This window comes from Grampus griseus (genome assembly GCF_964374135.1).
Source record: "Grampus griseus genome assembly, chromosome: 1".
In the NCBI taxonomy this organism is placed as follows: domain Eukaryota; kingdom Metazoa; phylum Chordata; class Mammalia; order Artiodactyla; family Delphinidae; genus Grampus; species Grampus griseus.
In genome coordinates, this window is record NC_139017.1 from 128,193,048 (window position 1) to 128,220,439 (window position 27,392).

At 38.9% G+C, this 27,392-nt stretch overlaps 1 protein-coding gene across 2 annotated transcripts in view; it reads right to left on the minus strand.

Annotated features, from left to right (window-relative positions):
• Nucleotides 1-27,392, minus strand: part of CACHD1 (cache domain containing 1) — a gene marked incomplete at its 5' end in the record, with an annotated part of 217,684 nt that overhangs the window by 127,358 nt on the left and 62,934 nt on the right. For both annotated transcript variants that reach the window (XM_082678734.1, XM_082678735.1), the window contains one exon: nt 5,777-5,839. In XM_082678734.1, the coding sequence (XP_082534860.1) occupies nt 5,777-5,839 (63 nt within the window). The remainder of the gene's footprint in view (nt 1-5,776; nt 5,840-27,392) is intronic.

Here is a 27,392-nt window from a genome sequence, read left to right on the forward strand (position 1 = left end):
AATTATTAGGACTAATATAATAGCTTAAGAAGATAATTAGATATAAATACATAGGACTCAATAGTAACAGAAAAATATCAATTTTTTTTAAAAATTCTTATATAATAGCAAAGAGCCACAGATGCTCTCAAGAAAAATAAATGAGAGAGAGTGGCATGGACATATATACACTACCAAACGTAAAACAGATAGCTAGCGGGAAGCAGCCACACAGCACAGGGAGATCAGCTTGGTGCTTTGTGACCACCTAGAGGGGTGGGATAGGGAGGGTTGGAGGGAGATGCTAGAGGGAGGGGATATGGGAATATATGTATACGTATAGCTGATTCACTTTGTTATAAAGCAGAAACTAACACACCATTGTAAAGCAATTATACTCCAAGAAAGATGTTAAAAAAAAAAAAGAAAGGAATTGCAAGTTAAAACAAAAATAAGATACTACAACACACCTATTAGAATGGCTAAAATCCAGAACATTGACAACCTCAAACGCTGAAGAGGATGTGGAGTAACAGTAACTCTCATTCACTGCTGGTAGGAATGCAAAATGGTACAGCCACTTTTTAAGACAGTTTGGCAGTTCCTTGCACTATATTGATACTTCACCATAATATCTGGCAATTGCACTCCTTGGTATTTGCTCAAGTGGATTGAAAACTTATGTCCGCACAAAAATCTGCACACGAACTTATAGCAGCATTATTCATAATTGCTAAAATCCGGAAGCAACCAAGATGTCCCTTAATGTACAAATGAATAAACAAGCTGACCTACATACATACAATGGAATATTATTCAGCCATTAAAAGCAAAAAGGTAGCGAGACTTGAAAAGACATGAAGGGACTGTAAATGCATATTGCAAAGGGAAATAAGTCAACCTGAAAATGCTATGTACTGTATTATTCCAGGGAAGAAATGGGCTACATTTTGTGTTTCAAAACTATAATTTTTAGCATATGAAAGTTTTTATGAAATTAAAAACTTAAATGCAATTCTGTAAATGGCAAAACTATGGAAACGGTAAAAAGATCAGTGGTTGCCAGGGGCTCAAAGAGAGGAAGGGAAGGAAGACTAAACAAATGAAGCACAGGAGGTTTTAAGGAGGTGAAACTGTTCTGTTTGATAACATGATAGTGGATACATGACATTATACACTTGTCAAAATCCATAGAACTGTACAGAACAAGGAGTGTACTCTAATGTAAGCTATTAACTTTAGTTTTAATAATAATGTATAAATACTGGTTCATTAAGTATAACAAACGTACCACACTAACGCAATTTTTTTCCTAATAGGGGAAACTGTGAGGAAGCAGAGGAGGTATATGGGAACCTGTGTAGTTTCTGGTCAATTTTTCTGTAAACCTAAAACCGCTCTAAAAATAAAGTCCACTAATTTTAAAAGGAAACAAAAAAAGAAAGAAAAAGAAATGAAGGGGACAGTGTTACCCTTCTGAATACGTGGTACTGGCACAGTGACAGATAAATACACCAACGGAACCAAATCAAACTCACACATACGTGGAAACTTGACTAATGACTGAAAACAGATGAAAAAAAAAAAGACAAATTGTTCAACAGATAGTATAAGAACACTTAGAAATACATATGGGGCAGAGGAAAAAGAAATTGAATACCTACTTCACCATCCAACACTAAAATCAATTCCAGGTGGATAAAAGTCTTAAATGAGAAAGGCAAAAGTTTTAGAAGACAATAAAGGAGAAAATTTTTATGTCTTTGGGGCAGAATTTAACAACACACAATAATCAGAGACCAAAAAGGAAAAGTTTTTTTTTGTTTAATTTATTAGTAAAATACTATAAAATATTTAGCTTGAGATAAGAAAGCAAAAGTTTAATTCAGTTAAAACAAACATTAAGATCTTTCAATATCATCAGTAAATCTCTTTGCTTTATGAAACCTGTCCCATAGAGATGACTATATTTATTTATTTATTTTTTAAAGATTTTTTTTTTGATGTGGGCCATTTTTAAAGTCTTTACTGAATTTGTCACAATATTGCTTCTGTTTCATGTTTTGGTTTTTTGGCCGTGAGGCATGTGGAGATCTTAGCTCCCTGACCAGGGATTGAACCCGCACCCCCTGCGTTGGAAGGCGAAGTCTTAACCACTGGATCAGCAGGGAGGTCCGAGATGACTACTTTTAAAGGAAAAGACTGGTTTAAAAAAACCTGACTATTAAAAATTAAAACTTCAATTCTTTAAAAGATATCATAAAGAAAGTGAAAAGAAAAGCCACACATTGGGAGAACATTTATATTTATGAAACATAAACCTGTAAGGGAATCTAATATGGTAACCACTGGCCATATGGGGCTACTTTATTAAAATTAAATTAAATGAAATTTAAAATTTAATTACTCAGTAGCTCTAGCTACATTTCAAGCGCTCAGCAGCCACATGTGGCTAGCGGCTGCTTGATTAGCACCAATATGAAACATCTCCATCAGCACAGAAGTCTCTTTTGGACAGAGCTGATACAGAACATGTGTGGAATATTTAAACTTCTAAAATAAAGAGACAGCCCAATTTTAAAAATGGACAAAAGACATTAGCAGACATTTGACACAACAAAACAACATACAAAAATGAACCATAAACATGTAAAAAGTCATTTCAACTCATTAGTAATCAGAGTAAAACAAATTAAACCCATTAGATATAATTTCAGACACCCCAAACTGGGAAAAGATTAAAACTCGGTAGCACCAAGTATTGAAGACGGTACAGAGCAGCACATTGCCAGTACTCCGTCTGTAGGAAGGTAACCCGTGGCAACAACTGTGGAAGCAGTTTTGCATTATCCAGACACATTGAACACTCTGGTACCCAGCAATTCTACTCTAGAGAAGGGATTCTCCACCTGAGCTAAACAGTCCGTCTCCTCACCTAGGGCACGTGGAACATGTATAGATACACACACACTAGCATTTAATTGGCAGAGGTGAGGGATAATAATGTTTCTGCAATTCAAAGAATTATTCCACCTGAACTCTGCACCAGGAGACGTGAACAACAGCAACAAAAATTACGACACTAGAAACAACCCAAACATCACCAACAGAAAAATGGATACTTAAACTGCATTTAATGGAATACCACAGAATTGGAAATAAAGGCACCTTAGTTACAGATATCAACATAGGTGATTTTAAGGAATATAATGCTCAGTAAAATAGCAAGATACATGAATAATACACTTAAGATGTATATAAAGAACAAAAACCGTCGAATAATGAATTTGCGGATATATATATATCTCAAACACACAGACACACACAAGCAAAGGAATGGCTAACAAAAAAATCGGGATAGACTTATCTCTGGGAGAGGAAAGGAGGTACCACCTGGGAAGGTCACATGGGGGCTTTCTGAAGCACCAGTAATGCTTTACTTCTTTATATGGGTAGTATGTTGAGATGTTCATTTTAATATAGTATTCCTTTATTCTACTCATATATGTTTTATATACTCTTTACATGTTTGATATATTTCACAATTTTTAAAAAGTCAGCTCAATTACTAATTATCTAGGATCCTTGACCTTTCTGAACTTGGTTAGTAATAGTAACTTCACCTACCTTACAGAGTTATTCTGAAGTTTCAAGGAGATAATATATATGAAAGTGTGAATGACTGTGATGGGGGATAGAACAGGAAACCTAAGAGGTAAGTATTTCCCTAAAGATTTCATCCTGGGTACTGTCCAGGATCACAGGGCCCAGAGTTCCTGGGTAGCTATTAATCAAGTCAAGAAGATGTGAGGAGCTCTCTGTTTTGTCACTTTAGAATGGGAATAACTCTAGTCCAATTCAAGCCACAAGACTATCACAATATTAAAGGGAGAGCAGATACTCGGTAAATACGTAAATATAAGCTTTTATTATTATTGTTGTTGTTAGAGTGACCAGAGGACTGAAAGGGCCTGGAAATCTTGTCATAGAAGAAGAAATTATCCACGATCTGGGTATTTTAAATTTTAGGCTAAATGATAATGGTATGATAATTATCTCCAAATACTGGATGTAAAAGAGGCATAAGATCTGTTTTGTCCAGGGTTCTTCTAAAGAGACTGGAGAAATTAGAGAAAAGTTAAAAAGTACATTCCTAGTCAATATAAAAGAGAACTTTTTGACAATCAAAGAGAGAAGGCAGAACTGACGATGTGGTGACTCTCCTTCATCTGACTTATTCAGCCAAAGACAGTTTAGCAAAAAGCAAGAACATCACTCCAAGAAAACAAAACAACTTTCATGTTTAAAAACCAGTGAAGGAAGAACTTGTATCTGTTACTCAAGAAAAGCAGTAAAACTGATATCCCTGGATCAGTTTCTTTAAAATGTTATCGAATGGCCTTTGGTCTCCCAAAAAGTTTCCTTGAACATGCTTTGTGTAGAAACCTTCCCCTATAAAAACCCTTTTAAATTTCATGACCCTAAAGCACTTTCCAGTGTGCTGGAATAAAAATAAGACAGGAATTATGAAGGTAAGATTTGATATAGCAAACCACATTCACTACAACTCAGGTCATTAGGTTTTAAAAATATCTAAAGCTAAGAAAAAGGGTACGTGCTTAATGGCTTATGTCCTCTAAATTTAACCTGCAGAAACCAATAAAGATCTTTAATGTCTATAAATAAGAGATGCTGAACTTCAAGATCAAATTACAGTAATTTATTATAAATAAATACCCTATAAATAACTTCACTTTAATGATACTTGCAAAACTTTGTCCTCTTGCATAGCACTTCTGTAGTTCAGATCAAGTCAAGCTGTTTTCCATGAATAAGATGAAGGCCCCAGAGAGTTTAAATTATTATGTATTTTCCTATAGTTATCTTTTTATTCTGTGGAAGCACTCTGCTACACTCTGGTTTTTAGTTTGGTCCTGTTTTTTACTTAAGTCTCCAACCTAGCTTCAAATTACTAGTTGGTGGTCACATGGTGTAATGAAGTTGGTGGATTAACTGAAATTAAAACCCAGAATCCTCTTTACCACCCTTCTTTTCAAGCACAGATCAATTATTTATGACCAAGTTCACCAACACTATGTTTTAATTTAGGAAGCAGTCCATTAGAAGCCAGCTATAAATAAAGTAAACAGAATCTGGCCTCAGAACTTTTTGACCTCACAGTGCATTGAGAAGATGGGAGAAAAGCAGCAATGGAAGAATACAAAAAGAGGAAAGAAAAATAAAAGAACAAAAGAAGCCAACATCCACTGAGCTGCTTCTATGTCAGGGCTTCCACCTAAAGCATTTCACTTATTCTCAGTTAATTTGACATTACTTCATTTAATTCTCACAACCCCATCATGCAGATATTATGTCCCTCTGATTTAAAACCTCAAAAGGCTAAATTGCTTCCTGGGAGTCATGAAGTAAGTAGGAAAACCAGAATTTGACCTGGGGTTTGTCTGATTCCAAAGCCTGGGCACTTTTTCCTATAGCAGATGAAATAATTTCTAATATTTTAAAATTTGAGTAGTTTAGGAATTTCCAAAACAATAACAAGGCACTAAATAATATTTTCAAAGTATAACATGAACAGCAGAAAGCCATCTATATAGCCATTATTTCAACTGCTTATAAGAACGTGAAGTGGGAGGTTGTCACCATTTTGCTTAAGATGTATATGAAATCACACCCAGAAAACAACAGACAGCCTCAAGTGGAGATTGGAAAGTGTAATGAAGTCACACCCAAAGGCAAGACAAAGACAGAGAAGGTCAAGTGCTAAATCACGTCTTACCTGCTGTACTTCACTTTCTCCATTTGAGATTTTCTCAGTGTAAACAAAGGAGTTGAATATCCGCTGCAAGGAAAAGAAAATGAACAAACATCAGATTTTCTAAACAAGACAGCCATTTTCTATATGAATGTGTATGTGAATAAGCTGTTTACAGCACAGATAGAATCAAGCAGAAAAATTTAATTAAAACAGTTATTTTACACAGAGAAATCCAAATATCAGCTAGTCAATCACACTTATGTAAGCAATACCCATCCACTTCTGTAGTGAAATAAACCAGATGTTACGCTATATTTTTCATTTTCAGAAATACATTTAATTATAGATTTCCGGAGCCCACGCCATTTTATCCGACTGGTATAATCTGACAAAGTTGTGTTTCTCATTTAAATCCTGCACTCCCTGAATGCTGTAATTGTTTACAGACACTACAGTCTAATGTAATCAAGCTCTTTAAAAAAGATTCTTTCCATATTCCCTCATGTCCCTGTCCAACCAGTACCTACCCAATATTGTCTATCACCTTCATTACCCAAGCAGCCCCTCGAAAGAGTAAATTAATAGGGTTTGCCAAACATGTGTGGCCTTAAGAGAGAATCCAGTCCTTACATGCCAGGAAACAAGACGGCCGTGCCAAGACATCAGTCCAAACTGCGGCACACAAGCACACACATTCTTCCCGCTGGTCTCTGCCTCGCTGGTACCCAGTCCTGCAGACACTGCCTGCATTTACAACACCTTGCAGACTTATGACTTTACCAAACCCCACCATTACTGACCAATCACAAAAGATTAACCTGTAACAAACCAGAAAAAAAAAAAGAGAACCCAAGAAACGGATCTGTTAGGGACTGGGGGGAAAAAAAAGGAACAGCAGCCTCGTCATTTATCCTAAAACTTTAAAGATACCTCTGGAACTCTCCAGTTGAGTAAGGAGTCAGACCTGGAGATGTCAGCCAAAATTTACCGTGTTCCTTTGTATCCTACTGACAAGGGTTTGTCGTCATCTGGGACAGCTTCCCAGACAGCCTAACACACCTGCATGGTGGTGATGAGGAAGACAAGTGCCAAGTTCATCAAGTGCTGTGCAAATGAAGGAAAATCAAGGTGATGGGGTTGGGGGAGGGGTGGGGTGGGGGCATGTTGCTGGGGGAAGGGAAGTAAACACACTTGGGAAGGATGGAGATGGAATGGGACGGAATTACAGTCTGGAAAATTCTAATTACAAATTATCATAATTTTTCAATGCACCACTCATTCAGTCAACAGATGCTTACTGTCGTTTTCTTTCCTGAAAATGACTTGCTAATAGGAAAGGTACAGATTTTTAGTAATGGTGATAATGATACTGGCGACTAGTTATTAAATGTTTACTGCGGGGCAGACACTATTCTTAGGCATGTTACACCTATATACCTATTTCAGTCTCATAAAACACCTTTGTGACAAGCACTATGATTATCCCCATTATATGAGTATATATGAGGAAACAGAAGCATATTTTATTGAGTGCCTAATGCAATTCACATTGTACCTCATATGCATATCTTATGTAATAACAAAATTCCTGCAGCTCCAAAGATGAAAAACGAAGACCCTGGGAAATTAGGTAATTTACCCAAAGTCATTTGGCAGGGTTGGAATTTGAACCCAGGCAGTGCGACTCCGGTTATGGTGCTACTAACCCTATTGTCTCATGAGCATTTGCTACCTGGTAGCTGGACACATATGAAAAACACTCCTGTTAGGAGCTAACACCCAAACGTAATGCAGATCAACAATCCCTTTACGTGTAATTCTAAAATTCAAAAGGCTCTGAAAATCATAAGTTTTGCATAACACATCTGCTAGCAAAATATGACATGACATGAACTTATTGGCAGTAAATCCTAACTTGAACTGATGTGGATTTATAGTCTTTATTAAACCACTCAGTGAGTATTTATTCTTTTTGATGCAGATGTACTAATGCCTCTGATTACAGGGTTCTGCTTTAGATTTCACTGGAGGTGTTTCATCATCAAGGGGCAACAGGATTCTGAATCCTAAAACAGACATCATTTTGGAGAAGGAATTATAAATCTGCAGACCTCCAGCCCGTTTTCTGGTGAACACCTTAGTTCACTAGACAACAATGCTTTTAGAGGCTGTGTCAATGTCACTGCCACCGACACTCCCAGACCACATTCTCTATTTTTATATAATTTGATTTTCACAACCTGCTCAGTACCAAGAGTGCACGTTTATTAAAAACTAACATAATTCATGAAGTGTCTCCATATCTTGATGAGTGTGGTCAATTTCTTATTTCATTTCTGGCAGCGATATTTCAGTTGATACATTATCTGTCCTGTCCTGGGAGGTGTTCCCCCAAGAGGTGACTGATGGAGTAACCCATGTTCTGGGAAGCAAAGCAGATCCACTTTGCTCAAAACAACTACCAAGGGCCACACCTAATGAGGAACCTCAGATCCTTCCCTCTTCTTTGTTGTTAAAAGAAAGGTGAATTCCTCAGCAGTAATAAGGAATATAAGCCAGGAAGTGTTTGCCAGGCCGTGTCCAGCCCGTTTTACTCATTCATTTTCTTAACAATTACTATCAATCATGATGGCCAACACTTTTATTAGAGCCTTTTATGGCTTATAAGTGTTTCTATATTCTCAACACCTAATAAAAATTAGGTGGGTAATAGAAAATGTTAAAAGAAAGAAGTTATAGATGTAAGCAGTAGTGATCTTACAGACTACTTATATATTTTATACAACCCTCTTACCACCCCAGAAATGAAAGGTGGCCTGCTAGAATAATAGTTTGGAGCTATCACCAAGCAAACAACTTTTTGCCCCTCTCCCCACAGCGGGGAAGGGTGTTAGTGAAAGGCCAGTAGAACCTAGACAAGTAACTCACAACAAAACAGGTCAGCCAGCCACGTCTGGTGCAAGGTTAAAAGTTCAGGCTTAGCTGTGTGCCCAAGATCTCAAGGTATAGAGTGATATTCCATTATGCTCTAGATTAATGGCCAGTAATAATCTTTCTTAAAATGCAGGGCCTGCTAAGCCCAGTTCTCAAAGGCTTATTAGGCTTAGTACTTTCATAGTTTACAGTTTCACATAGATGATCTCATTTGATCCCTGCAACAACCCGATGTGGGAGACAGCGATCTGAAACCTATTTTACAGATTAAAAACTACAGCTCAGAAGTTAGAAAATGCATCACAGGTAAAATATTCAAGTGTTGAGGTCTAAATCTAGGTCGTGAGTTAAAAACAGGCATTGCTTCTAGCAAAACTATTAAATTTATTCACATCACCTTTTCGTTCAGGATAATCTAGAAATCCTATTATCAGCATGCAGAAAAAGAGTGAAGATTGGGGTCTTTTTCTATCAATTTTATTTTAAGCAAGATACAGTGTGCTGGTATAACTTTATATACATATGACCAATGTCAGGCATAACTAATAAGAGTCCCAGACAAAGATTTTATCTTTTATTACTTTCTATTGCTATGTAAAACTGTGAAAGGAATACAATACAGAGTTTTCTGGGCATTTTATTTTTAATTTGAGAGCCAGGAATTCCAAATGATACACCTAGCTGACATTTTCGTGACTGCAAGAGTTTCTTGGTTGTCAGAGGACTTGAAAAGTGGAAATGGAAAAAAGTTTTCTTAAAACATGACATGAAGAGCAATCCCAAAAGGTCAGATTGTTCGTCTTCTCTGATGCTTCACTCACAGTAACAGGGTTAGGATGTAGGTGGGTAGGGTGGGCATGCCGCATTCTATTTCCAAGTTGTCACTTTCCCTTACTCAAATTCCCTCGAGGACCAAAGGAATTCCAGACATTTGAACTCTTAATTTGAGCACAATCTGGAGGGAGTTTGAAGTCAATCTCCTCGGTGTACAAATCCCTGGAAGTAAAGGCAAATATATTGCTTGTTCTTGCCCATTACTCTTCTCATTCTTGTCAAATACTAGAAGTAAAAATACACTTTGTTGTATAGTGAAAACATCATTAAAATAGGTGAGGGGTCTTTACAAGTTATTTTAAGGAGAAATAGTTCACTGACTCCTCTTTGTCAGTCATATTAATTTCCATAATCAAAAGAATACAAGAACAACAACATGCCTTATTCTTTTTGCGGTACGCGGGCCTCTCACTGTTGTGGCCTCTCCCGTTGCAGAGCGCAGGCTCAGCGGCCATGGCTCACGGGCCCAGCCGCTCTGCGGCATGTGGGATCTTCCCAGACCGGGGCACGAACCCGTGTCCCCTGCATTGGCAGGCAGAATCTCAACCACTGCGCCACCAGGGAAGCCCCCATCATGCCTTATTCTTAAGCTCAAGGCAACTAAGTACTCTGATCTAAAGACAAAACTGACCTTTCCCTCATTAAAACACATACCTTGGAAAACTGGCGGTATCTTCTGAAGTTAATTATATGCATATCCTATGACCCAGCAGTTCTCATCCTGGTATATACCTAGTAGAAATGTGTTCGTGTTTATCAAAAGAAATCTTAAGAATGTTCATAGCAGCACTACTCATAATAGCCCCAACCTGGAAATTATCCAAATGCCTATCAGCAACAGAATAGACAAACTGTGTGAATTCACACAGTCGAATATTTGGGCGAGATGAAAATGAACACACAATTGCAACATGCATCAACGTGATGACTCTTATAAACATATTTCTGAGTGAAAGAAGCCAGACACCAGGGCACAAAGAATGTTAATTCCATTTATATCAAGTTCAAAAACAGGCAAAACTAACCTAGCCTATTAGAAGCCAAGATAGTGGTTACATTTTGTGGGACAGTCAACTGAATAGGGCATGAAGCCTACGTTTGGGATGCTGAAATGTTCTATCTCTTGATCTAGGTGCTGGTTACAGGGATGTGTTCACTCTTGTGAGGACTCATCCAGCTGTACATTTATGAGTGTGCACTGTGCTGGATGTATGCTATACTTCAATAAATCTACTTTATTTTATTTATTTATTTTTTTTTGCGTTATGTGGGATCTTCCTGGACCAGGGCACGAACCTGTGTCTCCTGCATCGGCCACTCAACCACTGTGCCACCAGGGAAGCCCAATAAATCTACTTTAAACACACATTCTAGGCAGTCTCTTTAAAATATACCCATGACAAATGTTTTTGTATATTTTAAAAATCATTTATGCAGTTTTAAAAAGGACAATAATCTATTAACTGGGCTATTATACTTAAAAAAAAAATCTACACCCCAATCTGCAACCAGATGAAATTAGACTGTACCAATACTGAAGAGTCACCTAGCAATTTACAGATAAGGTCTCCTGAGCCTTCCCTGAGGCTTCATATTAATTACTCCCTCAAACTCTAAGTATATACCATGACTTAGTTCTTCAGCTTCCCATCAATGGTACTGTACTAACCTGAATTTCCAGCAAGAAAAAAGTTGTCTTTATCTGAGTCTCATCCAACCTGGACGCGCTAAACTTATATAACACAATTTAATCAAATCTCCTATTTGCATATTCTGTTCTTTTATTCCCTAAGCGCTGCCTTCCCCCTCCTCCCCCAAAGAGGAAATTAAAGAGCCACATTACACTTGAATACAGTTCCCCTACCTCTCCCGCATGAAAAGAAAAAAAGACATCCTGCTCTCTGTGTGTGTGTGTGTGTGTGTGTGTGTGTTAGTGTGTGTGTGTGTGTGTGTGTGTGTGTGTGTGTGTGTGTGTAGGTGGAGGGAGAGCTACTTTCCCTCACCTCTTAAGGGCTGCAACTTAGTCCTTCCCTGTCCCCAAGTCCTCACTCCATTGACCCACCCTCCCTACCCACCATCTTTCCCTCCCAAATCTCTCTATTAATTGAGCCTGCTTAACAGATGGCAAGAGAATTCCACTTAACTGGAACAGGAACAATTACATGAGTGTTTAATAAGATGGTCAATCCTGACAGTTGGCTCCACCTTCACTCCAACAGCTCTGCCAAATTTGAACTAGATGTTTAAATGAACGGTATAGCACAAAACCACAGAGGAGAAATACCTCTAACAAGCCTAATAAGGTTCTGTTGGACTCCCTCCCTGATCTTTGCTAAGAAAATGCAGGACTGAATTTTTATTCAAAAGCTTATTCTCTTGACGTTTACAGGTCTCTGTCACAAGCCAATTTGGCTGACAGTTCACTAACAGCTTCATTCCTCTCTGGATCTCTTCCTACTGTTCTAGGAATTATGGCCAAAGGGAAGGAAAATATAGATTACCACTGTTATCTCAAGATGTTGACCAACATTAACCATGCTGTCATTAAAACAAACTCCAACAATCACTGGACAGGGAATTAATGGCAGCTTAGTTTAAGTGTTTCAGAAGAAAACATATGCATAACTCTATTCTCCCCTAAGCATACCCCATGAATAAGCTTTTACTAGGTTATAAGGGATCACTCTGCCCAGAGTAGACATTGTCCGATTTTTACCAGACTATTTAACCTCACACTGTTGAACATATGGAAGGTCTAAGGAGGTCTAAGCCTCTAAGGAGGCTTCATCATCTGCATTCTGAGATCACAAACCTGCTGCCATAAATCTCCATCATTTAAAAAAAAAATCCCTAAATTTGTTCATCTGGATACAGGTAGTTCCAGAAAATAGTTTACCAAGAGTATTGAAAAGGTTACCACTAACAAAAAAAATAATAACCTAACTGTCCAATAGGGGACCGATTAATTACACTTCATCCAATCAGTAATATACTGTACAGCTAATAAAAGTGTTTACAATGATTTTTGTTATTGTTTATATTTTAAAATGAGCATTTTAATACACAAATATTGTTCTAATTACATGTGTGTAAAGGGGGTACATTATGCATAACAGTGTTACCGTGTATATTAATGTGCTTTGCAACACATTACCTCACTTAATACTCATAGCAACCCTTCATAGTAGTTAGCTACTATGTCATCATTTTACAGGTGAGAAAACTGAGGTCTTAGAAGTTTGGTTTGCCCAAATGTAGAACATTGTAATTAAGTGACCAAGTCTGGGTGCAAAGTTTGCCTTACTCCAAAGTTTATGTATCATCCTCTATGTAATCATCATCTTAACAGAGAAAACTTAGGTAAAATCTAGAAAGTGACCAAAATAGTAACAGGGCTTGCCTATGAATAATGAACCCAGAACATATATTCTTTCCTCCCCACCCCCCAATCTCAAAATGGAGCATGAATTTCCTTTATGATGGGTAATGACAAACATTTTCCAAAGAGTTGACACACTAGGGAAAAAAAAGACATACGTTCAGTTACAATAAACTCTACAGAGAACCATTTGTACTAGATCACCACCTTGAGAGCTTACAGAGGAAAAAGTAAATGTAGGGGCTCATGCTTGATCCTCACTATAAATATTTGATCTTGAATACCACAGTGACTTGCAAGAAACAGGGCTATTCCAGTTTCATGACAAAGGGAAATGCTTAGGTACTGAAAATCATGGTAGAGGAAGAGGCCTAGATTGGGAATTTAAAACAAAACGAATCAGTACACAATAGATGACCTTGTGCAAATGGTACCCTGGGCACACATGTCCTGCCCCAACAGACTTCCTTATTTTGTTCTACGGTTGCTATATATAACAAATGATATAACTATTGCTTGTGTAGTGCTTACTATCTGTCTAGCACCAGGTACTTCACATATCTTAACCTCATAAATGTGAAGATAAATTTAGGTAGACTGCACTAAAAACATTATGAATGTATTTCACATACCATTATGATAGTTATTCGAACAGTCTTGATGGTCATTCTATTATTATTCTATTCCATTATTGTTCATCTCTTAACAATATCCTCTTAATGATAGCTATGCTATGATAGTTGGAGGTACGGGGGGCCAAAAATACCTGTATAAATATTTACCAACTCAAGTCCTGCCTCATCCCTAACAACCTCCCAAAGGTAATCTCTCCCTTCTCTGAACTTCTGCAGCAAAGACAGTCTATGCTACAGTTAAAATAATATGTTCACTGTAGAAAATTTGAAAATATGTAAAGGAAGAAGAGGGGAAAAAAATCTACTGTCTGACCGCTCAGTAAAAACCAGTTTACTTTATTTCCTTCCACTCTTCTAGATTTCTAGGTTCTAACTTTGCTGTAAATTCTTTGACAACTGGTCCATGCCATGATTCCTCAGCACATTGCATGGTACACAGTAAGCATAAATAAGCGTGTGTGTATCCATTAATCTAGGCATTAAGTCATACAGACGGTCAGTTTGGTTGATTACTCAACCAGCTAGCAAAAAAGGGAACAAAGTATCCTTTCCCTTTAAGATAAAAAAAATTCCCCTTTTCTTAACAATCTATTAATAGAGTCTTCCCCCCTCACCTCTGTTTTTCCTTCCCTGTCCTCTTCAGGCTCTAAGTATATACACACACAGCCCCTCGGATACTTCAAGTTTGCAAAAGAACTCAAATTATGAATTCCTTAGTCTCATGGTATTTAACTTACCCTTCAACCAACATGAGCTCTGAATAGCAAGCAAGAAAGCTCGTGGGAGAGTCACAAATCGGCGACCAGGGTCACCTTCACAAAGGGTTGCCAGTTTTGGCCCTCTCTATCCCTCAAAAGAAATTACAGGGAAAAAGGAACAGCCTGCAGTCTGATTTAGCAGGGAAAATCTAAAGCAATAATCTCAGCAAGCAAAGTTTCTAGTCTTGATCACTTCATTTCCTGTTGTAGCATTTAAACCAGGAGAGCCAGGGAGCAAATAGGAACGGAGAGAACAAAGACAGGCATGGAAAGATGGAAACACTTCCCTAAATGCAATAAAGCTTCTGAAGGGTTACTGAATTTTTGCTGTTGTTGTTGTGTTTGGGCTTTCAAAGGAGGTAAGAGGGGGAAAAGGCAAGTAAATCAGTTCCACATGTTGGAAAGACTCAGCCTTTTAGCCAATGTAACTTGACTATAATATTCATGACAATGCACATGGAAACCTCTCAGAAATGGAAAGCTGACTTGAAGCTGACTTGCCCAAACGCTTTGCAGATGGGGCCAGATTTCCACTCCCCGACTTCCACTCTCCTAACTCTTAATTTCCTCACTCCCTATACCCCAGATCTCCATTAAGTCTTTTTAAATTTCACCTTGAAGGGGAAAAAAAAAAAAAAAAAAAGGCGGGGTAGTTAAATGGCCATGCATTTATTCTTGGAGGAAAGGCATTTCAAGTATATAAACCTTCAATATTCAGTGCTCTGTGTGTGCGCAAATCCACACAAATGCTCAGGTCCTCGGGAATCCATCCATTAAGGACAAAGGGAACTGGAAACCCTGAAATGCTTAACCTTCCAGACCTAAATGATAATGTTTAATTAATAACGCAAGTTAATCACGTCCTTTCTGATAGAGTCAGAAACCATGTAAAATATGGCTCCATATTCTTAAGGAGCTCATTCTCTAGTTGGGAGAAGAAATGAAAGATTAAGAAGTAAGGATGAACAGTGAACAGTGCAATGCAGGCTCCGGATGAACTCAGGATGTTTGGCACAGACCCAACGTGCTGCCAGAGTTCGTGGGGAGCTGGGGAGCAGGACTCTGAAGAGATGGGCTTGGGCTTGAATTTGAGGTCAGATTTAAACAGGAAAAAAAAAGAAAAAGAGCTTAAATGAGAGCATTTCAGGGCATTCACAGAGAGGGTTTGTCACATAGTACTAAACACAAAGTAATAAGTATTCAATACTTGGGGCCAGGCACTGTTCTAGACACTAAAGATACAAAAAAGAGCGTAACAAAATCCCTGCCCACGTGGCCCTACATTCTAGATCCTTTGGCCTCGAGAAAACCCTTAAAAAGGACTTACTAAGCACTGGCCTGTATACTTGGAAATGGGGTGTTCAAAGATAAGGAGATTGCTTCTTTTGTAGCAAAGCTCACAATCTAGAGACAGACTCTGGAGTCAGTAATCATGATACAAGGTCAGTTGCCTAAGGGAAGCTTTTGGAAATGAAACTGAACTCAATGGAATAGAACTCAATGTGGAGGTTTTTCAAGCCAGGAAGAGGAGTTGGATTTTACACATATGGTAGGCACTGAGTAAAGAGTTTTTTGAATGAGTAAATGAATAAATGTGTATTTGCCAAGAAATAAAGAGCTGTTAGGAGGATTTTTAGCTGGGGAGTGACATGATGAAATAGGTGCTTTAAGAATGTTTATATTCCACATGCTCAGAGCCATGCACCCACTTCCCTCAACTGTTCCTAAGCCTTCTCACAAAGAAAAAAACCTAGTCCATTTAGAAGCCAGTTACTGTCCCAAGGATCTGTGACAACTTTAGGAACCAAATGAACTGGATCGTCTTTGATCCTTCAAATGACACTTGACCTTAAATGAAAGTTTCCCATTTGTCATATCTCCTTTGTAAAATTTTAAAATCCTCTGAGGGGCTGTTTTATTCAATTTTACGACCCCTATAGCACTTGCACAGAGCGATATTATGGAATGAGATGTACTTGTTCAAAAAATAATTTATATAAAAATAGCTTAATGAAAAACAACTGTTCAGGTTTAAAGCACAGTTGCAATGTTGCATTCTGAGTTGAAGACTAGTTTTCTATTTTTTTTAAATATTTATTTTATTCATTTGCCTGCGCCAGATCTTAGTGGTGGCACGTGGGACCTTTGTTGAGGCATGTGGGCTCTAGTTCCCTGACCAGGGATGGAACCCGGGCTCCCTGCACTGGGAGCACAGAGTCTTAACCACTGGACGGCCCGGAAGTCCCGAAGACCGGTTCTCGACATTTCAAAATATGCTACTGGGAGTCTGTTTTGGATGGTTTTCAAATGAAATGTTCATTTATGCCATATCCAAATAGAGAGAATTTTTATAAGTTCAATTCTGGTTTATTCTTTTATTTACAGTGATGCTTCATTAAGTGCAGAAACTATAAATCAAAATTTATCACAAAAGCTAATAATGTCAAATTGCAACTCTGTATAAACTAGCTCTGTATAAATCAGCTATAAGCCTGATGAAGGCATTAAGCCTCCCTAGGTCTAGTTTCCCTTACCTATAAAGTGGAAAATTGGGTTAGATTATATAAACCTTGGTGATCCTAAAATTTCCACTCTATTATTGTGCTAGAATCTTACTGAAGTATAGATTGCTAGACTTTTGAGAAGCTACTAATGCTAGGTCTTTCTGCCATATGAAATGGATGCTTCAAGAAAATTATATTTGCTGGTGAAATCTGACTTAAATTGTTAAGAAAAATGTTATAAACATATCTCTAAAACTTGTTGCCGGAGGAGAGGCCAAGTATTGAAGGGATGAATAGTTTAAGATGACAATTTAAATAGAGAAAACCAATCTTGAGAGTGGTGAGCTTAAACGTGGACATTAAGACGTGAAACCGAGCAGTTAGCCTTTCTGGAATAAATGTGATGCTAATATGATTACACAAATGTCTCCCAGGTCCTCCTCACTGTATCGTCTTTCAGGCTTTCACAGCCAGGGTGCCTGTCATGCATATCGAATACCATGGTAACAACCCTGCTGTAATGGCTCCAGCACGACATGCCATGATTCTCAGCAATAATCATTAACTCACATTTCAATGAACAATGAATGGCTCTCTGGGCTCAGATTCACAATATAATTTTAATGAATAAATGCTGGTTAAAATTATTTCTGCAAGTTTTTAGGGCTAAAAAAAATAGGAACGTGAAAGGGAGTTTAAAAAAAAACAAAACAAAACAAATCCTCTATTACCAGCTGAGTGGCTGTGGAGAGGTTAGATGTGCACCAGTTCCTAATTTGTAAAATAAGAGGCGACAATAATAGCGAGCTTATGGGTTTTTTGTGAGGTTCAGTGCTTGTATAGCACTTATTCCTTACATACAGTAAGAGCTCAGTAAATAGTAACTTTCAAAAATCCTTCAAAATGAACAACTATTCCCAGGAATAAAAAGTCATTTGAGATTTCCTGTGTCCTCATCCCAATGTCAGGAGCTCTTCCAAATCGCACTTCCGAAGCCTTCCATAGTGACAAGACTTATTAAAAACTCTATTTTCAGGAAATGGCTTTCACATTAGCTCCCAGTGCCTTGACAAGCTTGGCTCCCAGGCTCAACGAACTGCCTTCTTCAAGTTTCTTTAGAAACCCACATGCAAGCTGGGTCCTTGAGAAAGTGACTTTCCCTTTGATTACTGATGATACTTGGTAGGGAACACCTGTCTGAGCACAGGCCAAATCTCTAGTTTACTAGAGTCTGCGGCTTTGTAAACATTTGCCAAGGAGGCCAGAGGCGTAAATTCAAGTTGGGAAATACATCACAGAGATGCTGGTCCCTCCCGGCCTAGTACTGCTCAACAAACAGGGTTCTTGCAGGTACCAGGGGACGGAAGTAGTCCTAAAAATCCAACCTGCAGGTATTAAGCAAATAGGGGCTACAGGAGAGGGAGAAATGCAATAATTAGCTATGCCTCTAACAGAACCCAGAGGCTCATCTAGACACCTCCCCAAACCTCCTCAAAAAGAGGCCAGAAGATTAAACCTCCTTTAGCGCCTTCACTGAATTATTTACTTCCACATTGTGTTGCAAGTATTTGTTTAGAAACATGAGTAGTGACCTCACAGAAGGCAATAACAACTCCTGCTCACCTGGAGAGGAGTGTGAGGACTGAGGTCCAGGCTTTGGAATCATCCAGACCTCAGTCATCTCAGCTGTGTGACCAGCACAAATTATTTAAATCTTCTGAGCCTAAGTTTCCTCATTTAAGCAACATACCTCCAAGGCCGTAGAGACAGAACAGGGTGATTGTCACTACCTACTAGGCTTGCAGTTAGAACTAAATGGAATGACAAGCTAGGACAGTGACTGACATATAGTTTTTGCCCAGTTAAGCACAGCTGGTATTAAAATTGTCAACATTTTCTCTGAATATCCAGCATCCAGTGTAATCACCATTAAACGTCCAATAAATGCTTAATGAATCAATAAAAGATTCGGTATTACTTCCTCATTTGACAGAAGAGGAAAGTAAGCCTCAAACACCATATATGATAGGTCACAATCAGGGACAGGACCAAATGCTGGTTTCTCCTGGCTTTCAGTCATGCTGATTTCTTATGTAACTGTGCTGCATAATGAACTAAAAACTAAAACCTATTTTTTTAATTTATTTTATTGATTTACAATGTATACATAGTTGATTTACAGTGTCATGTTAATTTCTGCTGTATAGCGAAGTGATTCAGTTATATGTACATATACATTCTTTTTCATATTCTTTTCCATTATGCTTTATCACAGGATATTGAATATAGTGCCCTGTGCTATACAGGAGGACCTTGTTGTTTATCCCTAAAACCTATTTATTTACCCTACAAAGACAGAATGGGAAGGGAAAATATATTATCTAAAACTACTGAACAAGGAAAAAGCCAGAACCTCAAATTATTCTCCCCACCAAGCAAATATATGTCTTGAGTTCCTGGAAAGGGGCATGGTACAGTCGAAAGAGCATGGGTTCTAGAAGCAAGGAAGTCAGACCATGGTCCTCAGCTCCACTACTTACTGTCGGGGTTGGAGGCATGTTGCTTAAATGTCCAAAGCCTCCATTTTCCCACGTCTAAAAATGGGTGTAATAATATCCACCCGTGGGCAATGACTGCTAAAGGGAATAAGGTTTCTTTGGGGGATGATGAAAATGTTTTAAGATTATGGTGATGATTGCACAACTCTGGAACTATACTAAAAGCCACTGACTTATGCCCTTTCCATGGGTGACTTTATGTAAACTATACCTTCCTATGGTCATAGCTGTGAGGACTTAAGTTACTATCTATGTGATGAATATGACAAAGAACACATACTGGGTGCTCAATAACAGTTATACAAATTGGATTTCCATCACTAAGACAGCGGTTATTAGACTTTATAGAGGTACAAAACAAATCCTGTTTGCTTGTAATGAAATGCAGATTCCTGGGCCCCCGCCTCCAATAGATAATGGGTCCCCAGGCCCGGGGGAGGCCGATATGTGCGAGAATCATCATAGTTGGGATGGAGGTGGCCCATTAATCACTGTTTGAAAAGCCCTACACTAATGCACCTTTCAAATCAAAGCACTTCTGTGAATCTCCTTGAAATATCAGTAATAGTCTCCCTATGTTGAATTTCTGTATAAATCCACATTTCCATAGACTATAAAGTATGGTCTGGTTAAAAGAAATACCTTAAAAAAAAAGAAAAGAGAAAAAAGGAAAAAGAAGGAGGGAGAAGGAAAGAGAAATACTCACTCCCGCTGACGACTTAGAGGGGAAAAAAAGGGGCATATTCCAAATCTTCAGTCACTGACAGCTGCTCTCCACTTGCAGCCACCGAATTCAGAATTAGAGCTGAACTAATCTTTGGGTGGGGCTTCCTGGGAAGACAGGAGGAAGGAAAGAAGGAAGGAGCCCTTGGATTTGCAATGTCTCTGCCTTACCACCACCCTGGGAGGTGTGCGTCGGTAGAATCCCTGTTTTACCAAACAAGAAACTAACTAATGAATGAAAAGGCAGCTTCCTTCAGAGCCACACAACCAATCCGCACAGGGTGGGGTTACTTTCCCACAACTCTAGGCTCCCCTGGAGGCCATGGCTCAAATCTGGGATCAAGATTTCTTGGTTCCTCAAACTGCTACAACCGCTGGTGAGCTTCCTTTGTCCAACCTTTTCCAGCTGAATGTTCTAGAAGGGCTCACCTTCCCAACGTAGCCCGGCTCAGTTTTCTGTCACTGAGCACAGACTATGGGCTGGCTCTGGACGAAGTGATGCTAAGACAGCCCCATCGTTCAAGAGCTGACAGTGCAAAGGAGAACAGGGAGGTGTAAGCAGGTGTGCAGAAGCTGTAGCTAGTAGCCAGCGTGAGGAAGGCACACCTGAACCAAACACAACACAAAGTTACCTGGACCCTTGTTCTCAGCACTCAGCAGGGAATATTAAGGCCTAATGTGCAGTGCAGGGGAGACAGTGGGAAGGTTGGCTGGTTCGTTTTTTGGCCTGGGGTTCATATTCATCAAAAGCCCCAAACCTGTATGTTTGATCTTCTCCTAATGAGACTTTATACACAGTCACAGAGAGAAAGTGACAAAATGAAAAGAAAAAGGTATTGATCATACAACTTTGAACGTGTATCCCATTAACAGAACACATCATGCATGCACAATATTCTCTAAATTCATGCTTTAAAAATAAATAATGGAAATTAGCTCAGAAATGGCACAATGACGCCGCATAGGAGTTAATTTGTTAAACAGATATATTTAAAATATAACAGCGTTGGTAACTGTTTGGCATTTCTTCATTTATTAATACACTGCTTCAAAACTGGAGTTGAGTTGGACAGCTCTCAGGCTCTGGAAGGCCCAGCTGCTGTTAATACACATGGTTGATCCAACGCTATCCGGGTATTTGCATTATTCCTCATCTATAGCAACCACAGCCCAGTGTCTGCAAGGCCTGATTTTGGAGCTCTGTTCAGAATGCGACCTCTCATACTCATATAACTGCCCTCACCCTGCCACATTCATCTCTCATTCACACCCTGCCTCTTAACACACTGATAAACAGACACAAATTCTCTTACTGTTATCTACCTCTTCTACTATTAATACCACCACCGCCACTTTTCTCCTCCTCTTCCTCATTGCAACATTTCAGGGTAAGAATAATAAGCCTCATTTTTTTAGATGAGGAATCAGACAGCGCTAGTAAAAGTGGCAGAGCGAGATTTGAACTCAAATGTGTCTGACTCTAGGACCAAGGCTCTTGGCACTTCCAGGCCCAAACTCTCTAATAGCTTCCCAATCATTTCAGAGTAAAAGCTCAAGTCCTTTTCCTGGTTCCAAAGCCCCTACCTACAGCCTGTTCACCCTTTGACTTCTCTCCTGCCCTCTCCCCAGTCTCAGTCTGCTCCAGACACACTGGCCTCCAGGTTGCTACTTAGACCTGTTGAGCAATTTCCAGCCACAGGGCCTTTGCACTTCCCGCTCCCCCCTTTTTGAAAAACATTGCCTTTGGATGTACTTGCTCCCTCCTGCCTCTGGAGTTCTGCTCAAATACTATTTTACACAAAATAGCGACCCCAGTAACTCTTGTCACATCTCACATGTCCTATGTTTTACTCTTTGCTGTCTTTCCCTGTTGGTATGCATGTTACATCAGCACAGGGACTTTTGTTTTTTCCCCACTGTCCCAGTACCTAGAACCACTCAGTTAATAAATTCATGAGAGGGGCATAAGTTGTACACACACCATGAGAGAAACATACCCCACTGGGAATTCATAACACAGGGAATCATTCAAAGGGGTGGCTTCCCCCGCCTAGAATGCACTTTACCACTAATTTTCTCAGTAAATTCCTCACTAAGGCTCCCCTTAATTTTTCACCTCCATGGAAAGCCTTCCCTGCTCTCTATGCAGTGGGGATATCCCACTATTCTAACACTTACAAAACACACTGCAATTATTTGTTTACATAGCTCCTCCCCGCTCCTGGTATCTTGTGAGTTTCTAGAAGACAAGGACGGATTCTCATTCATCTTTGAATTCCCAGCACATAGTAGGCATGTTGTTGTTGACTGCATGGTATAATGCTACCTTCTAATACGCCCCAGAGAAACTGTCAGTATTTAGGCAGCACTATGAGTCTGGCATTAAGAAAAATCATAACAGGGAAGATTCTCCAGTCACAGAAAGCAGTTATCACCAACGAAGCTCATCAGTGTATAAGCATACTCAGCCTGCACTAGTGTAGCAAACACTTTTCTATGTTTGAACAGCAAAGAGACATCGGGGGTAATAAGCAAATTAACAAGCTGAGAATCATTCTGAATGCATCTCTACAGATAGGAGTTCTGCCGGAGCTCATGTTCTTGTTGACCTTGTTTACCTCTCCAAAATAAGTTCTTCAAGGCGGTCTCCTTTGTAACTGTTCCTTCAAGGCGGTCTCCTTTGTAATTGTTCCAGTTCTCTCTCTTCCTGTCTCTCTCTCACGCCAATTTGCATTTTTACAGCCGGTATGTACATTCTCCTCCACCCCAAGTCACTAATGAAAAGCAAAGGGGCAGCAGAAGGCAGAGGTATTTGCTAGGCATCAAGGCACTGACTAGGATTTAGCTCCTGACAAATTAGATGTTTGCCTGGTTTCCTCCCTTCTCAATCTCCAACCCTAATCAATAGTCAGAAGGATCCACACACAAAATGTGGGCAGGTGAACATTTCACTTATGGCAGAAGAACTGCATTAGAATGCAGTGCACTGGATTCCCCGTAGCTGTCTGATATTCAGATCTATGCTGTGTTTCCTCTCAAAGGGGTCTGGGGCAGGCATCAAATAGGGTGCTTTCCATTTTGTCCACAAGGCGTTAATTCCAAGTTTAAGGAATGAAGCCAGTGGAGAAACATTCCATGCAATGACCAGACTTGCTTTGCATTATAAAACTAGCTGAATGTGATACACGATTAGCTGCCAGTAAGTTTTCCTAAAATTATTTTAAGAATGAGAAAAAGGGAAGAAGTATTTGTTTTACTTAATTCTTCTTTCCTAAAAAAAAAGAAGATGGGGTGAGCTTATTCACTCCAATGAACTGTTCAAGAAAAGAGTTGACCCATTAATAATGGTGGGGAAAAAAATCTGTATTGCTCTTTACCTTCACTAGGTAAAAAAGGCTAAAGGCCTGTCTTACTTTATATCTTCACTATTTTTAAACTTGGTCTTTCTCAAATTAACTTTCCCCCCCAGAAGTATACATAGGGATTTCAAAGATCTTGTCAATAACTTTGATTTTCACCTCAAAAGTCATTTCTTAAAGCTAAGTTTTCACCTATCATTTAAAAGTTGCTTGTCTTAAACCTCTAGGAAGGAATGTTGAGATTTACCGTGCAGGCAAGATTGGGAAAAGTCAAATGGCCCTGGGGAATGCTAAATCGCTCGGCGCCAGGAATCAGCACCGAAGCACCCAGTGTTCTTCCAATTAAACGACAGGGCAAAATGCTGAACACAATTTTAAGTTTGCAGGGAAGAGTTCTGTGCTATTAGATCCTGACCACAAAGGACACCTGACTCTTTTACTGCCAGGCACTGTGCCACTTCAGGAGACAACAAACAGTCCTAATTACAGAATCATATCAATGGTATTCTGAAAGGCATCTTTTTTCCTTTTTGTTTTTATTCTAGCCAGTCAATCCTTATCGATCGTAAATAATGACAAGGGTGAGGAAGCAGGTTTGGGCAAAATCATGGAGAACCTAAAAGCAAGGCTGTGAAGCCTTGGAAGTAATAAGGAACCTTTAAAGTAATGTTATAGGGCAGGGGAATGAACTGATCAGATCTGGGCCTGAAGTAGAATAATTTGGCAATAAGAGTATAGCCCATTATTAGCAAATTAGATCATAATATTGTGTCGAACATGCACACTAGGGTCAAAAGCTGTTGTGGATTCAAATCCCATCTCTGCCAATTACTAGCAGAGTAGCCCAGGGCACATTACCTAACCCCTAAGTCTCTCCTCTGCCCCCTGATTTCCTACTTCATAGGACTATTGTTATTAATTAGATTTTATTAATTGTATTAGTATGTATTCATAAGATAATTCATTTACCTCCCTAACACAATAGCCAGCACATAGTAAGTGGTCAATAAATGATAACTTTTGTTGTTGCTAATGTAATACACCAAAAAGGGGGCAGGGAAGGAGAGAGAGAGATGGAGGGCTAGACTAAGATGGTTCTAGAACTGAAAGAAAGAAAATGGATACAAGGGGCATTTTTGAGCTCTCAGTTGCTTCTTGGCTATGGAGTATTGAGAGATGCATTAAAAATGCCAAAAAAGGGACTTCCCTGATGGTCCAGTGATTAAGACTCTGCACTCCCAATGCAGGGACCCGGGTTCGATCCCTGATCAGGGAACTAGATCTCCCGTGCCTCAAATAAAGATCCCGCACGTCGGGCTTCCCTGGTGGCGCAGTGGTTGAGAGTCCGCCTGCCGATGCAGGGGACACAGGCTCGTGCCCCGGTCCGGGAAGATCCCACATGCCGCGGAGCGGCTGGGCCCGTGAGCCATGGTCGCTGAGCCTGCGCGTCCGGAGCCTGTGCTCCGCAACAAGAGAGGCCACAACAGTGAGAGGCCCGTGTACCGCAAAAAAAAAAAAAAAAAAAAAAAGGTTCCCGCACGTGGCAACGAAGATCCCGTGTGCCACAACTAAGACCTGGCACAGCCAAATAAGTAACTAAATATTTTTTTAAATGCCAAAGAAATTTGAAAACTGGGTAATTACAGGACCAGCAATGATCGGTTTCATTTTTAGTGTTACTTTTACCTAGACAAAATGAAAAAAAAAAAAGAGAGAGAAGCAATATTCTCTACAATCACTGCAAAGGCAGAAAAAATTAAAAGCATAGTCCCTGAAAGTTATCCCATCCTTTTCAAACAGATAGGGTACAAACATTAGGCAATTTCTTTTAGAAAAGGCGTTTCTCAAGAAAAATTCATGGAATTTAATTAAAAACATTTTTTGGAAGCACATGTAACATACTCTTTTACATAAGTAAGCACTAAGACTATAGACTCATGAATTCAGATCCCTCTTTCCCCATGCATAACTGATACTTAGCACAGCATGCAACTAGAATACAATATTGCCCAATGAAAGGCAGGAAGGCATGGTGAGAAAATATAGGTATGATTTTTTTTAATGTCAGATGTCAGCATTGTAAAATAAATCCAAGAGTCTCCTATTTAATTCCCTTGCCATTAAATTAGGCGAATACCATCAATTATTAGAATATTTTTAAAAGGAAAAAAAATTATATGTGATTACAAATATCAATGTTAAGAAAGTTATTCTTGAATACTAATAATAGTAGTAATAATCATGCTCTTGTCAGAGATTCCACAAAAATGTTTATAGTACATACACTAAATCTCGTTGAGTCCACAAAAGTAAGGCACTCGTTTTAACACAGCAATAAACCTACGGAAAAAAACTTTTTTTCCAACAAAAGGAATTCTCCTCTGGTCATTTGACTTTATTAACTTTAAACAAAAAATAAAAAAGGGGTAGAGTGATTAACCTCCAGAGACAAAACTAATAATTTATTTCAAAGTAAATCTCTGCTGTGGTATTATCCAGAAGTATTCTATTTATATTAACTTCATGATTTAGGACATCCCCATGCTGATCAAATATATAATGTCATCTTCATTAAAAATAATTAAGATTCCCTAGGCAGACACTCACACTTGAAATGGGGGGGTATCTCAATTTTTCATGCCACTGCAAGGTTTTCTAAAACTCATTCATATTTAATTTTTAAGGATGCTTTGCAGCACATTAAATATTTAACAGTCAGAGGGATTTCAAACCAGAATGCTAAATGTCATCCTATTCCTCCAAAATACTTCTTATTTCATTTGCAGTAAATTAGCTGGACCTCTCTTCAGAAACAGGAAAGAAAAAACAAACAAACAAAAACAACAGTCTTCAAAACTTAACTCATATTAGGACATTGAGATAATAATACCTATCTACATAATTAGACCATGTAAGAGATCGGATTTTAAATACCTGGCTTATTAAGCAAGGTAGAATTCTGAAGTAGTGCAGCTCACATTATAAATGGAGATAATCTTTCAGAAACTCACCCCCCTCTCCTTTCCAGAATTCATTCTGCATCATGCAACATACATTAACATACAGAACAGATGTGATAAGTTAGCAGTAGCAGGAGCAGAGACACTGAGGTTCCAACAGTACTGGGCCAATTAGCGATACAAGATGACAACTGAGAAACAGGGCTCACCGTCGGACCCTCATTAAGAAGGGGTCTTAGCAAACCATTTTGATTTCTGTAAGGAGTTAGTAATTATAAGGTCACAGAGCATGGGGTAGTCAGCGTTTGCCGACCCCCACTACAAGAAATCAGTCTTTTTATACGTTTGTATACTCATCCTAACATTTTAAGGGACAGTAAAATCTGCTTTACTTTTAAACAGAAAGGAAATCGGTTTTAAATGATGATGAAAAGGAGAATAAAGGTATAAAGGGGAAAAAAAGGAAGAAGAGAAAATCTCCAAGACTCAGAGAATCTATTAAACTGGACAGCATCAGGTCAAAATTCAGTTCCTCCAGATCTTAAAAACTTGACAAGTGCCACAGCACAAAATGATTTCACAACAGCACTGTGTGAAAATGTGTTCACACTGTTACCACACAAAACACATGATCATGAGGCTTCCCCAGGAAAGGCAGCAAGGGGCACTGCAGATTTTCTGTGATGGCTCCAATCAAGGGGAATCTACTGGCTTCACAAAGTTTGGGTAATAAAAGGTAAATAGCACAATTCAGACATGCCAGCAAGGGTTACTACCATGCTGATGAACATGATTTATTTGTGTTTTGCATTAGAATTAGAAAAGTGAGAAGTTGTACTGATTTCATATTAACTTACCAATCTTTTCAGTTTCCCTGGACCTCCACCCAATGTATCCTTTCAATAAGAACTTATTAAAAGTTTGGGGGGGGGTGTCTCTTGCCAGCAAAGAAATAAAGAAATGTCAGCAAGAAGTGCTGTCCAGATGTCACAT